At 40.1% G+C, this 12,749-nt stretch overlaps 1 protein-coding gene across 1 annotated transcript in view; it reads left to right on the forward strand.

Annotated features, from left to right (window-relative positions):
• The first annotated feature begins 3,169 nt into the window (after window positions 1-3,169).
• Window positions 3,170-12,749, forward strand: part of LOC127502450 (dynein axonemal heavy chain 9-like) — a 113,810-nt gene continuing 104,230 nt past the window's right edge. Inside the window, exons 1-11 of the mRNA XM_051875382.1 lie at window positions 3,170-3,314; window positions 6,077-6,261; window positions 6,351-6,509; window positions 6,602-6,732; window positions 7,349-7,560; window positions 9,025-9,258; window positions 9,448-9,615; window positions 9,698-9,814; window positions 10,326-10,476; window positions 10,565-10,679; window positions 10,781-10,849. Of these exons, the coding sequence (XP_051731342.1) occupies window positions 3,234-3,314; window positions 6,077-6,261; window positions 6,351-6,509; window positions 6,602-6,732; window positions 7,349-7,560; window positions 9,025-9,258; window positions 9,448-9,615; window positions 9,698-9,814; window positions 10,326-10,476; window positions 10,565-10,679; window positions 10,781-10,849 (1,622 nt within the window). The 5' untranslated portion in view covers window positions 3,170-3,233. The remainder of the gene's footprint in view (window positions 3,315-6,076; window positions 6,262-6,350; window positions 6,510-6,601; window positions 6,733-7,348; window positions 7,561-9,024; window positions 9,259-9,447; window positions 9,616-9,697; window positions 9,815-10,325; window positions 10,477-10,564; window positions 10,680-10,780; window positions 10,850-12,749) is intronic.

Here is a 12,749-nt window from a genome sequence, read left to right on the forward strand (position 1 = left end):
ACATAATACAGCACAGGAATGGTGACAGCACGCACTGTGGTTACGACAGATGCGTTGACCTCGGGCTGGGGCGCAGTGCTGGGGCATTCCGACCTCAGGTCTGTGGTCAGAGTCTCAGAGCAGATGGCACATAAACTGCTTGGAACTGAAAGCCGTGTCCTTAGCCCTAGTGGCTTTTCTGCCGCAGCTGGAAGAGCAACGTGCTAATTTGCACCGACAACATGTCTGTTGTATCCTACATAAATCACCAGGGTGGCGTGTGCTCCAGAGCCGTTTGCACGCAGGCTGCAAGCCTCCTATGGGTGGATTGTCATTTACTTTCCATCAGAGCAGCGCACATTCCAGGTCTTCTAAACCGCGGAGCGGACATGCTTTCGAGGAATAATTTGGCACTGCCTGCTGCTCTTCTTGCTGTCTCATGCCCCGCTGATGGGGGATGCTCTGACATCGCGTTGACCAAGAGCCAGACTTCACGCGTGAATATTTTGCCTCTGGTGTTATGCAAAATCAAGGAGGAGAGAGCGTTGGTGATCTTCATTGCCCTGAATTGGTCGAATCAGCCCTGGTTTCCAGATCTGAGGGAGATCCAGATCTGGCTCCCCCTTGGCGAATTCCCCTCAGGAGGGACCTGCTGTCTCAAGTGAACGGTGCAATATGGCACCCCAGCCCGGAGTTGTGGAGCCTTCATGCGTGGCTGCTTCAAGGACCTTAGAAGGGCTGAGCGCTTTGCCACCCTGTGTGCTTGACACGCTCACTGAGTTTCGTGCACCTTCTACAAGCCATTTATCTGCTCTTAAATGGGGAGTGTTTGTGAACTGGTGCTGTAAAAATTATATTGATCTGGTGAGCTGTCCCGTGTCGGATGTTTTACTTTTCCTGCAGCACAAGTTGGATAATGGGAGCCTACCGTGAGCGCTAAAAGTTTATGTGGCCGCTATTGCCTCGTTTCGTTCCCCGGTTGACGGGCAATCGATTGGGAAGCATGCGCTGGTGGTCACATTTCTCAGAGAGGTGAGGAGATTACACCCACCACGCCCACCTTCAGTGCCGCTGTGGGACTTAGTGCTGGTACTGAAAGCTCTCTCTCTGCCCCTGTTTGAGCACTTGGCTTCCATTGCTATGAGGGAGCTCTCTCTGAAAACTGTTTTGCTTCTTGCCCTTGCTTTGGCTAAGCACATAGGAGATTTGCATGCGTTCTTGGTGGATGGCAAGTGTATTCGCTTCGGACCTGGTGACTGCAGTGTCACTCTCCAGCTGAGACCGGGCTATGTGCCTAAGTCTCTTTCCACTCCATTGAAAGCGCAGGTCATCTCTTTGCCCGCTTTGTGTTCCGAGCCGTTGACCTCATGTGACACCGACGCTCAGAGTGCTTTGTACCTGTTCAGTATCTAAGCAGAGGCTTTCTCACTGGATAGCGGACATTATCGCTTTGGCCTACAAAAGCCAGGGTCAGGTATGCCCTTTCAACATAAGAGCTCATGATCGCCACTCGATCAGCTGGTCTAGCGGTCAGTCGTGATTCTGACGCAATTGTTGCTCCACCACATTATATACTGCCCATAAGCCTGTCAGTATTTGCATGCGATTTGCATACTTCATGACAATTGTCCAGTTAATTTAACTGGTGATATCCTATTAGAATTCAGAAATTTCGGAGAAGGAATTTGTTTATAATCCTGAGTTTATTCTGATTCACTGAACCTGATGGAAATAAGCCTTAAACTTTAATAATCTTTTGGAAACGGGGTATTTTAACCACACAAACAGCATTTCAGCTCAGTTTTAATGAAGCAGCCATAGATTACAGCTCCTTTCAGGGGTGCAAAATGAATCTGTTCCCGCCCCGAGTGTAAAGCCAAATCGTGATTGGTTTCAGCGAGAAGGATTGGTCAGCACAGTGTGGCTGACCAATTGGCTTAAGTAGATGGTGGGCGGAGTCCACCTATTTGTGGATTTGTCTGCATGTCAATGCTAGAAGTGTTTCAAAATCCACAAATGCGTACGGGAGGTACAAATGCACATAAAGCGATTCACAAATGCACAGGAAACTAGTCTCGCGTAGCCTGACCTTCAGACTGACGGCAGAAGGTCTGGACTCTATCGCAGCTTTCATTGGCCAAGCACTGCCCAAGAGCACGTTTGACTGACATGTAACGCAACCAATCACAGTTCGTTTTGTTCCGCGTCATGTTTAGGGGCATGAAAATGTAAAGTCAATGTCCCTACAATAACAGACCGGCGTGCATCTAATAAATTATTAATTCAACAAAGTTGTGCAAGTTTACTGCAACAATGGAGCCGCAAACTTCACATACTTTTGAAAATCCAGCAATTAGTTTATCCTGGTAAGTGCTCATTCTCACTTTTGTAAACATGATGGCGTTCTTCTTCCGCGAGGGGGTTTGGCGTCACGACATTTGTTTCCAGGTGGACCGTTATAGAACGCGACACACAAGTCTCCCGGACATCCTGTAGAATTCAACCAACCAGATGACGACTTCGAAAATGTTTCCAGTTAAGTGTGCCATATGCATCAGACATTCAGCCAACAGTCCGTGGGCGTGATGTCTGAGACTAACAGGAAACAATCCACGAATGAATGTCAGGCAGAGTTGTGTTTGTATAAAAACAGATATATATATATATATATATATATATATATATATTAATATAAATTTTTTTATTTTATTTGCAAATCTCATTTTATTTATTTGTGAATTTTAGTAATTTATTGAAACACTTTACATTTATTTGTGGATGTTAATCTATTTATTTATGAATTTGATTAATTTTTGTAAATCTCTTTACATTTATGAATCTCAATCTATTTGGAATAATGCAACAATTCTATCCCCATATAGAAACACCATCACAGCACCGTTAACTAATTTTTGTAATTTGATGCAAAGGTAAAATAATACGAAGTATAGTGTTATACATGTACATACATACATGTACATGAAAATATAATTTTTTTTGCAGGATTTACGATGCTGATGTTAAAATGCGTCATCACATTCTGTGAAAAGGGTCTATTTGTTTACATTTATACATTTAAATGAATAAACTGACGGTTTGTCTCTCATAGCAACAGCAGGCTGACCCATGTAAACACTGCAGTGTTGGTTGGGTTGCGATGGAGACAGCGGTTTAAAGCAGATCAAGTCAGTCCAGTCAGAACAAATCGGTTTGTTTTGTCAAGCGGGGCAAAACTGCGCTGTCCATCAAGAAAAATGAAAAAAACAAATGTACCGGCAATTTGGGGGAAATCCCGTCTTTGTCCTTTGGAGCAGCTCTCGGTGGTTATGGAAAATGTGAGTCGAGTTCGCGATGCACGATTGGCTAACTTTTTAATGAATAATTTAATCAGATTTTCAAAATGATTGTAAAGCCATTTGTGAGTTATATAAATAACGTAACATTTATAAATACAACCAAAGCAACTATGAGAGCAATTGTAGCTATCAAATACAGTATTTAACACAAACTGCAACTACAAACTGCAACAATGTTTACTACACGTATCGTGAGCCACATCTTTTTGAAAGTAACAGCTGTTTTATTAATTATTGAGTTTTATTTTCTTTCATTCAGCAAACCAGTCGTGTTTTCTCTGATAGCTGTTTAGAATCAGGAGTAAGTTAGTGATGTCCTCTAGCCAAGAATGCTTCATTTGAGACGGTTCTTATCAAAGAATCGGTCAAACTAGTACGCAGACCTGTCTGAAAGAATCAGTTCACGTATTAGTTTTCACCGTTTTTGAGTTCATTTAACTTTACCCAGTAGAATAAGTTGCATGATAATTCAGAATAATTAATTGTGTACTAAAATGTTTTTTTCTTTAATTTTGTACATTTAAATTAATAAACTGACGGTTTATCCCTGTCATAGCAACAGCAGACTGACCCATGTACACACTGGGTTGCTGTGGAGACAGCTGTTTAAAGCAGATCCAGTTAGTCGGTCAGTTACAAATTCATCGCCAAAATGAAAGAGAACGAGCTGGCAAAAGTTGACAAAAGATTTGAATTCTTTAATTGAAAACGTTTAATCTGAAATCTGACCGCTGGCAAATATGTTTTGCCACAGAAGAGCAACGATGTTCTTAGCAACGAATGATTCCTTTGACTCGGTTCTTATCAAAGAATCGGTCAAACCAGTACACAGAATTGTCTGAACGAATCAGTTCACCTATTCGTTTGCATCAGTCTTGGACCGTTTTTGAGTTCATTTACCCAGTAGAATAAGTTGCAGGATAATTCAGGACACAGAGCTTATATTTAACTACAATCGATTGAAACCAAATAAGCAAATGAATTTCACACAACATATAAACAAATGCCTATTTCTCTTTACCCATACATATAATGAATGTTGCTCCTTGATTGTCATGACTTGTAGAAGAAAGTGTACTTGATGGTATAATAACGTTAATTGAGTTTAAAATGTAACATTAGAGCTCTTCTCTTCTACAGTTCATTGCAATGATGGATGTGGATACATGTGGATGTATTAGTATATGTGCACATTAGGTTGTCATTCATTACCCTTTTTTTTTTTTAATTACAAATTAGTGCTATCAGATTCACTTTTTCTGCAATGTTTTTTTTTTTTTTATTAACTTCTCTGCCCTCATAGTTTGATAGAAGTCACTGTCATGGCATCTCAAACTTCTACTCAGAATGATGAAGATCTACAGGCTGTAAATTTTTACATAACTTTATGTAATGAGAAGTTGGCCAATGTGCAAAATCACAGGTTACAGCAGACAAAACTACCCAGCTAACAAATGTGTTATAAAAACGTTTTGCTAAAGTTCCCATGAAGTTATGTTATTTCTGAATGTTCTCTGGATGTTCATTTAAAAAAAAAAATAAATAAAAAAAATGTTTTAAATAGTCTTTTTGTTTGTTATACAAACATTTCATTGTATCATTTTGTAAACGTTATGGAAACGTTACTTTTGCTTATTCTCCAAACGTTCTGAAAAAAAGTAGTAACATTAAAAAAAAAAAAAAAAAAAAAAAAAAGTTTCAGGAAAAAATGTTCCATGAACGATGTACAAACCCGATTCCAAAAAAGTTGGGACACTGAACAAATTGTGAATAAAAAAGGAATGCAATGATGTGGAAGTTTCAAATTTCAATATTTTATTCAGAATACAACATAGATGACATATCAAATGTTTAAACTGAGAAAATGTATCATTTTAAGGGAAAAATAAGTTGATTTTAAATTTCATGGCATCAACACATCTCAAAAAAGTTGGGACAAGGCCATGTTTACCACTGTGTGGCATCCCCTCTTCTTTTTATAACAGTCTGCAAATGTCTGGGGACTGAGGAGACAAGTTGCTCAAGTTTAGGAATAGGAATGTTGTCTAATACAGGCTTCTAGTTGCTCAACTGTCTTAGGTCTTCTTTGTCGCATCTTCCTCTTTATGATGCGCCAAATGTTTTCTATGGGTGAAAGATCTGGACTGCAGGCTGGCCATTTCAGTACCCGGATCCTTCTTCTATGCAGCCATGATGTTGTAATTGATGCAGTATGTGGTCTGGCATTGTCATGTTGGAAAATGCAAGGTCTTCCCTGAAAAAGACGACGTCTGGATGGGAGCATATGTTGTTCTAGAACTTGGATATACCTTTCAGCATTGATGGTGCCTTTCCAGATGTGTAAGCTGCCCATGCCACACGCACTCATGCAACCCCATACCATCAGAGATGCAGGCTTCTGAACTGAGCGCTGATAACAACTTGGGTTGTCCTTGTCCTCTTTAGTCTGGATGACATGGCGTCCCAGTTTTCCAAAAAGAACTTGTAGCTCTCATGAAATCCAAAATGTGTCAATATTTGGCATGACATTTCAAAATGTCTCACTTTCAACATTTGATATGTTATCTATATTCTATTCTGAATAAAATATAAGTTTATAAGATTTGTAAATTATTGCATTCCTTTTTTATTCACAATTTGTACAGTGTCCCAACTTTTTTGGAATCGGGTTTGTATAAATAATGTTTTTATGCTAATGTTTTGGGAACAACATTGTCTAATTTCATTTTCTTTATTTTTAGCTTGTGGAACCACTTCTGTCTAATCCAAGGAACCTCCGGGACGTTCCTCATGTTGTTTCTCAGGACCTCATGCGACATGTCCACGATTTTAAAAACGAAGTGTTTGTCATGGCTGCAAAAGTCAAAGACAAAACTTACCTTCCTTTGCCTCAAGGATTGGAGCAGCTTGAGCAAGTTGAGAAGAGGTGGCTTCTTAAAATGATGGGATTTTAATAAACATGCTTTTTTTGTCTGAAATATTTCATTTGCATTTTCATTGGTATGATTTTTGCAGTTTGCCTCGCGTAGATCGAAGCCTTATTTATTCTATGGAGACGGTTGTGATTGACTGGACTAATCTGGTCTATAAGGTCCTGAAGAAGGACTCGTCAGACCTGTTACTTGAGGGCAAAAACCCAACTCCACATGCAGAGCTGAGCTTTTGGAAGAACAGGTTAGTGTGACACACTACACTGGGATTTCACTCACTCTAATGTTGCCTAGAAAAGTCCTTCAAGCTTGTTTGTCCACTTTGTTGTGTTGCAGGTTTGCTGATCTTCAGGGTATACACAGCCAGCTCCAGGCACCTAAATTGGTCACATTGGCTGAGCATTTGGATGCAATAGACAGCAGTTATTATCCTGCTTTTGCAAAAATGCTCCAGGATGTTGCAGAAGGTATGGAGTAGTGCACAAAAAACCCCCCATTAGTTTCTGCCTTTAAACGTGATGTTTATCTTTCTTTAGTGTGTAATGTTGCTGTTTGAGCATGAGAAAGCTCTGCAAAGTTCCAAAGTGCCTCCAGCATGAGTTATTCTCTATATCAGTGTGCACTGTTTCTGAACTCCCTGAAATGCCTCCATTGTAGTCTTGAGTTTTCTTCCGGGAACAAACACGACACAATATTCCTCATCGAAATAATTCATACGCTAAATAAAGGGGCGGGGCCTGGTTGAGTTAGTTAGTAGTGTGTTGAAACTCAGTTATGGTAAGGGGTGGGACATTTCCCCAAACACGCTAGAGGCGCTTGACCAATCACAACACATTGGTCTAGTCGACCAATCAGAGCACATTGTGCTTTTCAGAAGGACGGGCTTCATAGAGACAAGAACTAAATAGACTGGAAAGAGAGGAGCTCCAACAATATCAGATATGGGGAAAATAATGAACATTCAAGCATGAAAATTTATTCTAGTAGAGCCCAAAAACAACAACAAAAAAAGGGCATAATAGGTCCTCTTTAATTCTATGAAAGCTATGAATCTTCATTGGATTTTGTATTGTGTTTATCAAGCTCTAAATGAGGCGAAAGATATCAATGTCTACCTCAAGCCAATGGAGAGACGTTTAGAAGATCTGGAGAATGCAGACTTCAGTGAGGTGAAGGGAAAGATTCTTGCTCTCATGCACACAGTGTGTCTGATTTGGGCAAACTCCAAATACTACAACAAACCAGCCCGAGTCATAGTGCTTTTACAGACGATCTGCAACCTCCTCATCCAGCAGGTATTCTAATGAAGTAATGCTTTATTAAAAGGTACAAAATCTGTCAATGGGGCAGTACCCTTTCAAATGGTTCACCTATGTACCTTATTTACCCCTATAAAGGGTGCATATTAAACCATAAAGAAACACATTAGTACCTAAATGGTACATGTTAGTACCTTTTGAAAGGGTTCCGTCGCAGTGACAGCTTTTGTGCTTTTTCTGAGAGTGTATAACAATTAAATGTTATTGTTGTCATCTGTTTATGTGTTGTGGAGATTTTCTGAAATTCTGTCTGTATTTACTCAATATACCCAATGTCATATTGCAATCCCCGATTTTTTTATTTTTTTTTATTTAGCTGATAATTCTGAAAGATGTGTAATATAGCACACAAGTCATATTGTACCACTGGCATGAAATTGGGGGGGGGGGGGGGGGGGGGGGGGGGGGGGATTATTGAATACTCCTTGGCAAACTGCTAGTTGGTCAAACTAGTTCTTAAAGTGAAAATCAAGTTTTTAATGTTGTTCATATGTCTATCTGGTGTTTTTAACATGCTTTAAGACAAACCATGTGCAAATTCATAAGTCAACACCATTGCTGAGTATTTTCTCTTTAAAACTGCAGTAAACAAAATCACTGGTGTTTCTGACGTCACAAACTACCTTGTAACCAATCACGTCAACGTGCCGGCGGGCTTTAGCATATCATTAACTGACCGCACAAGGGAGTCTCAAAAGAAGTTTATCCCGGTAGTTTTTTTCTGTTGATATAAAAAATCGGGTAGATTTAGCAATATGGCGGATGTATGATGTATAGTACGATGTTATGATGAACTATATGCCTTTCTTCACTGACGTTCTGAGTTGTTCAAAGCGTTTCTAAGGATACTGATTATTAGAAGGCAGCTGTCTGACTCGTGAATGCGAACATGGTTTGTGTAACATTAGCAACACATTATTAGCTGTTATATAACGTAGTCAAGCAAAATGCTAATCATATTAATTACCGTTATGTGTCCGACTTTGTAAAAAGCGATACCATTGTGCAGTGATTACCTCAGTAAGTTGACCGAGTTGATCTCATCTGAGCTCGCGCGAGTGAGTGGAGGCGGGGCTAATTCATAGATCCGTGTAACATTCAAGCTATTTTAAGACATTAAGAAATTTTTTCACAGGAAAAAAACATTTAAATATGTAATTTTAGTGATCAAAGATTAGTTTTAAGGGATACATTTACTGACTACAGGGGGACTTTAAGACACAGTAACTAAGCATGGTGACTAAGTATATGCAACTGGCCACTGAGCTAAAATTAACTAAAAATGAACAGTTGTGTTTTTATAACCAACGTTAACAAAGATTAATAAATGCTGTAACAAATTTATTATTCATTGTTAGGTAATTTTAGTTAGTGCATTAACTAATGGGACCTTATTGTAAAGTGTCAGCTCTTTACTTACCTCAGAGTGTTGTTTGTCAGGCCCGGGGTTTTCTGAACCCAGATGACATCCTGAAAGGTGAAGTGCAGGAGAGCCTCCTGCGAGTGCAGACTGCTCTAGATGTGCTGACACATTTTAGGAGCACATACGAGGACAGAAGGGCCAACCTGAGTCAGTACCAGAGGACTGAGTACCCGATTAAGCCATGGGATTTCTCCCCCCTCATGGTGTTTGTTGGGCTGGATCACTTCATAAAGAGACTGAGAACAATCGAAGTAAGCGGAGAGACATTTTTTATGTACTTGCATGTTCCCATATTGCATAGAGTATGCTTGGGCCCTAAACCTGAAATTATACAGGCATTCCGGGTAACTACGGTATATGGAATTATGTAAAAAAAAAAAAAAAAAGTGATATTATGTGAAGACAATGTTGTCTGGTTCTTTTTCATTGTTATTGTCTAGACTCTCCTGCTGACTGTAGTTGATATGATGAAGCTAGAGAAGGTCCTGTTTGGAGGGATTCAAGGAAAATCTCTCAGCCAGAGAGTCCAGCACTTACATAAAATCTTCTTAGAGGACTACAAAACTTTCTCAGAGAAGCCGTATGACTGCCTTGATGTTAGTAATTTGGTAAGTGGGCAATTTCTCCAACAACACGCAACAAAACAGATGACAGGTTGACGTTCCTCAAATAAAGGGTGCTTGTTTGTAGGAGTTTGAAGCAGATATAATGAAGTTCCAGCTCATGGTGGACAATATCGACCGGCAATTGGGTGCAATCTGTGGTCATGCTTTTGATGACGCTTCTGGATTGGAGCACGCATTCAAGGTGGGCAACACTATCAATAAATAAATACAATAATGTTAGAATTGCGAAAGCAATTTTTTGGTGTGGAGCTGCACACATGCTCCTGACTTGGGACATTATACATATTAAAGACAGAAAAAACATTGAAACTGTCTGAGTTATAGAGACCTGCGTATTAACAAGTCCCAATCAGGAACGCTGCCTGAATTTTAAGACTGGAATGCACACAAATCTCCACAGACGCAAGATCTTTAACAGAGCTCAGTTTGTACCCTGCAGGAGAAGAAAACATGCTTTAGGGTCTTTTTTATTTTTGAGTTGTTCTTGCAATGAGCAGAACATTCCATCCTGGAACATATTTTCATTACTTGCATATTTGATTTTTGCATTTGATAGTGCAGTGAACCATAATATTAAAAAGTATGTCTTTGGAAGTAGTTGGTGGAAAGCATTTGTGTTTAGTGTTTTTCTTCTCTCAACTTTTTTCAATGCAAAAAACACAACACCGTTTCATAGAGTCTCTGCTTGGCAGGTTTTGGATATGTTTGGCAGACTGTTGGAACGACCCCTGATAGCAGCCGATGCTCAGACTAGATATCCAAGGCTGATCAAAATGTTTGATGAGGAATTGGAATGTTGCAAGATGATCTTCAAACAGCAGATGCAGAAAGAGGAAACCCAGGGTTTGGTCTTCATCTTCATTATCAACAAGTAACATCACTGGGATGTTTGTTGTTATCTTGCGATTTTAACTGTTTATTGGTCTTCCAGGTTACTCTCCTGTCTACAAGAACATGCCTTTGGTTGCTGGAGGCTTGAGATTTGTCCAGGACTTGCAGGAACGCATACAGATCCCTTACAATAACTTCAGATTCATCAACCACCCGTAAATATCTTATGCTTTGTGTTTGTTGAGAAGGCTTGATTGGGAATCACTCAACAATTTGTTTTCTTCATTAAACAACTACTTTGTTTGTGTTATGATAGATGTATGGATTCTGTGGACGGAAAGGAGGTGATCCAAAAATATGATGAGCTGATGGAGCTATTCAAACGGTCAGTTTATATTATATACAGTACATGAGTGGAAACCCAAGGGCTATATATACACAGGGGGCTAATAGGCTAACAAGACACACCTGGGAACAATAAAGACTAATCAACATGAAAAACTACAAAGATGGCTGATTAAACAGGAAACAGGAAGTATATCACATGTCCAGGGACAAACACGGGGAACATATGGATGTATAAAAAAAGCTTTAAATCAATTGAACCAATTGCTTCACAAAATTATTCACTGTTTTGAAGTGTTCGAAACACCACGTGCTGGTGACGCCTGCTAGTCATTTACAGTGTAAATGCAACAAAAACTCATGCCAAACATGCATAAAAACAGCTTTTACAAACCCATTGCAAATTAAAAGTATAATTTATCAAATGCAATTAACTAATCATCTAATACCATTAAATATGAATTGCCTGTATAATGTGTTCTTTTATACATTTTCAGGGCTTGTATTGTTTGTTATATACAGTGGGTACGGAAAGTATTCAGACCCCCTTAAATTTTTCACTCTTTGTTATATTGCAGCCATTTGCTAAAATCATTTAAGTTAATTTTTTTTTCCTCATTAATGTACACACAGCACCCCACATTGACAGAAAAACACAGAATTGTTGACATTTTTGCAGATTTATTAAAAAAGAAAAACTGAAATATCACATGGTCCTAAGTATTCAGACCCTTTGCTCAGTATTTAGTAGAAGCACCCTTTTGATCTAATACAGCCATGAGTCTTTTTGGGAAAGATGCATCAAGTTTTTCACACCTGGATTTGGGGATCCTCTGCCATTCCTCCTTACAGATCCTCTCCAGTTCTGTCAGGTTGGATGGTAAACGTTGGTGGACAGCCATTTTTAGGTCTCTCCAGAGATGCTCAATTGGGTTTAAGTCAGGGCTCTGGCTGGGCCATTCAAGAACAGTCACGGAGTTGTTGTGAAGCCACTCCTTCGTTATTTTAGCTGTGTGCTTAGGGTTATTGTCTTGTTGGAAGGTAAACCTTCGGCCCAGTCTGAGGTCCTGAGCACTCTGGAGAAGGTTTTCGTCCAGGATATCCCTGTACTTGGCCGCATTCATCTTTCCCTCGATTGCAACCAGTCGTCCTGTCCCTGCAGCTGAAAAACACCCCCACAGCATGATGCTGCCACCACCATGCTTCACTGTTGGGACTGTATTGGACAGGTGATGAGCAGTGCCTGGTTTTCTCCACACATACTGCTTAGAATTAAGGCCAAAAAGTTCTATCTTGGTCTCATCAGACCAGAGAATCTTATTTCTCACCATCTTGGAGTCCTCCATGCGGGCTTTCATGTGTCTTGCACTGAGGAGAGGCTTCCGTCTGGCCACTCTGCCATAAAGCCCCGACTGGTGGAGGGCTGCAGTGATGGTTGACTTTCTACAACTTTCTCCCATCTCCTGACTGCATCTCTGGAGCTCAGCCACAGTGATCTTTGGGTTCTTCTTTACCTCTCTCACCAAGGCTCTTCTCCCCCGATAGCTCAGTTTGGCCGGACGGCCAGCTCTAGGAAGGGTTCTGGTCGTCCCAAACGTCTTCCATTTAAGGATTATGGAGGCCACTGTGCTCTTAGGAACCTTAAGTGCAGCAGAAATTTTTTTGTAACCTTGGCCAGATCTGTGCCTTGCCACAATTCTGTCTCTGAGCTCTTCAGACAGTTCCTTTAACCTCATGATTCTCATTTGCTCTGACATGCACTGTGAGCTGTAAGGTCTTATATAGACAGGTGTGTGTGGCTTTCCTAATCAAGTCCAATCAGTATAATCAAACACAGCTGGACTCAAATGAAGGTGTAGAACCATCTCAAGGATGATCAGAAGAAATGGACAGCACCTGAGTTAAATATATGTGTCACAGCAAAGGGTCTGAATACTTAG

The sequence above is a fragment of the Ctenopharyngodon idella genome, chromosome 20 (genome assembly GCF_019924925.1).
Source record: "Ctenopharyngodon idella isolate HZGC_01 chromosome 20, HZGC01, whole genome shotgun sequence".
In the NCBI taxonomy this organism is placed as follows: Eukaryota; Metazoa; Chordata; class Actinopteri; order Cypriniformes; family Xenocyprididae; genus Ctenopharyngodon; species Ctenopharyngodon idella.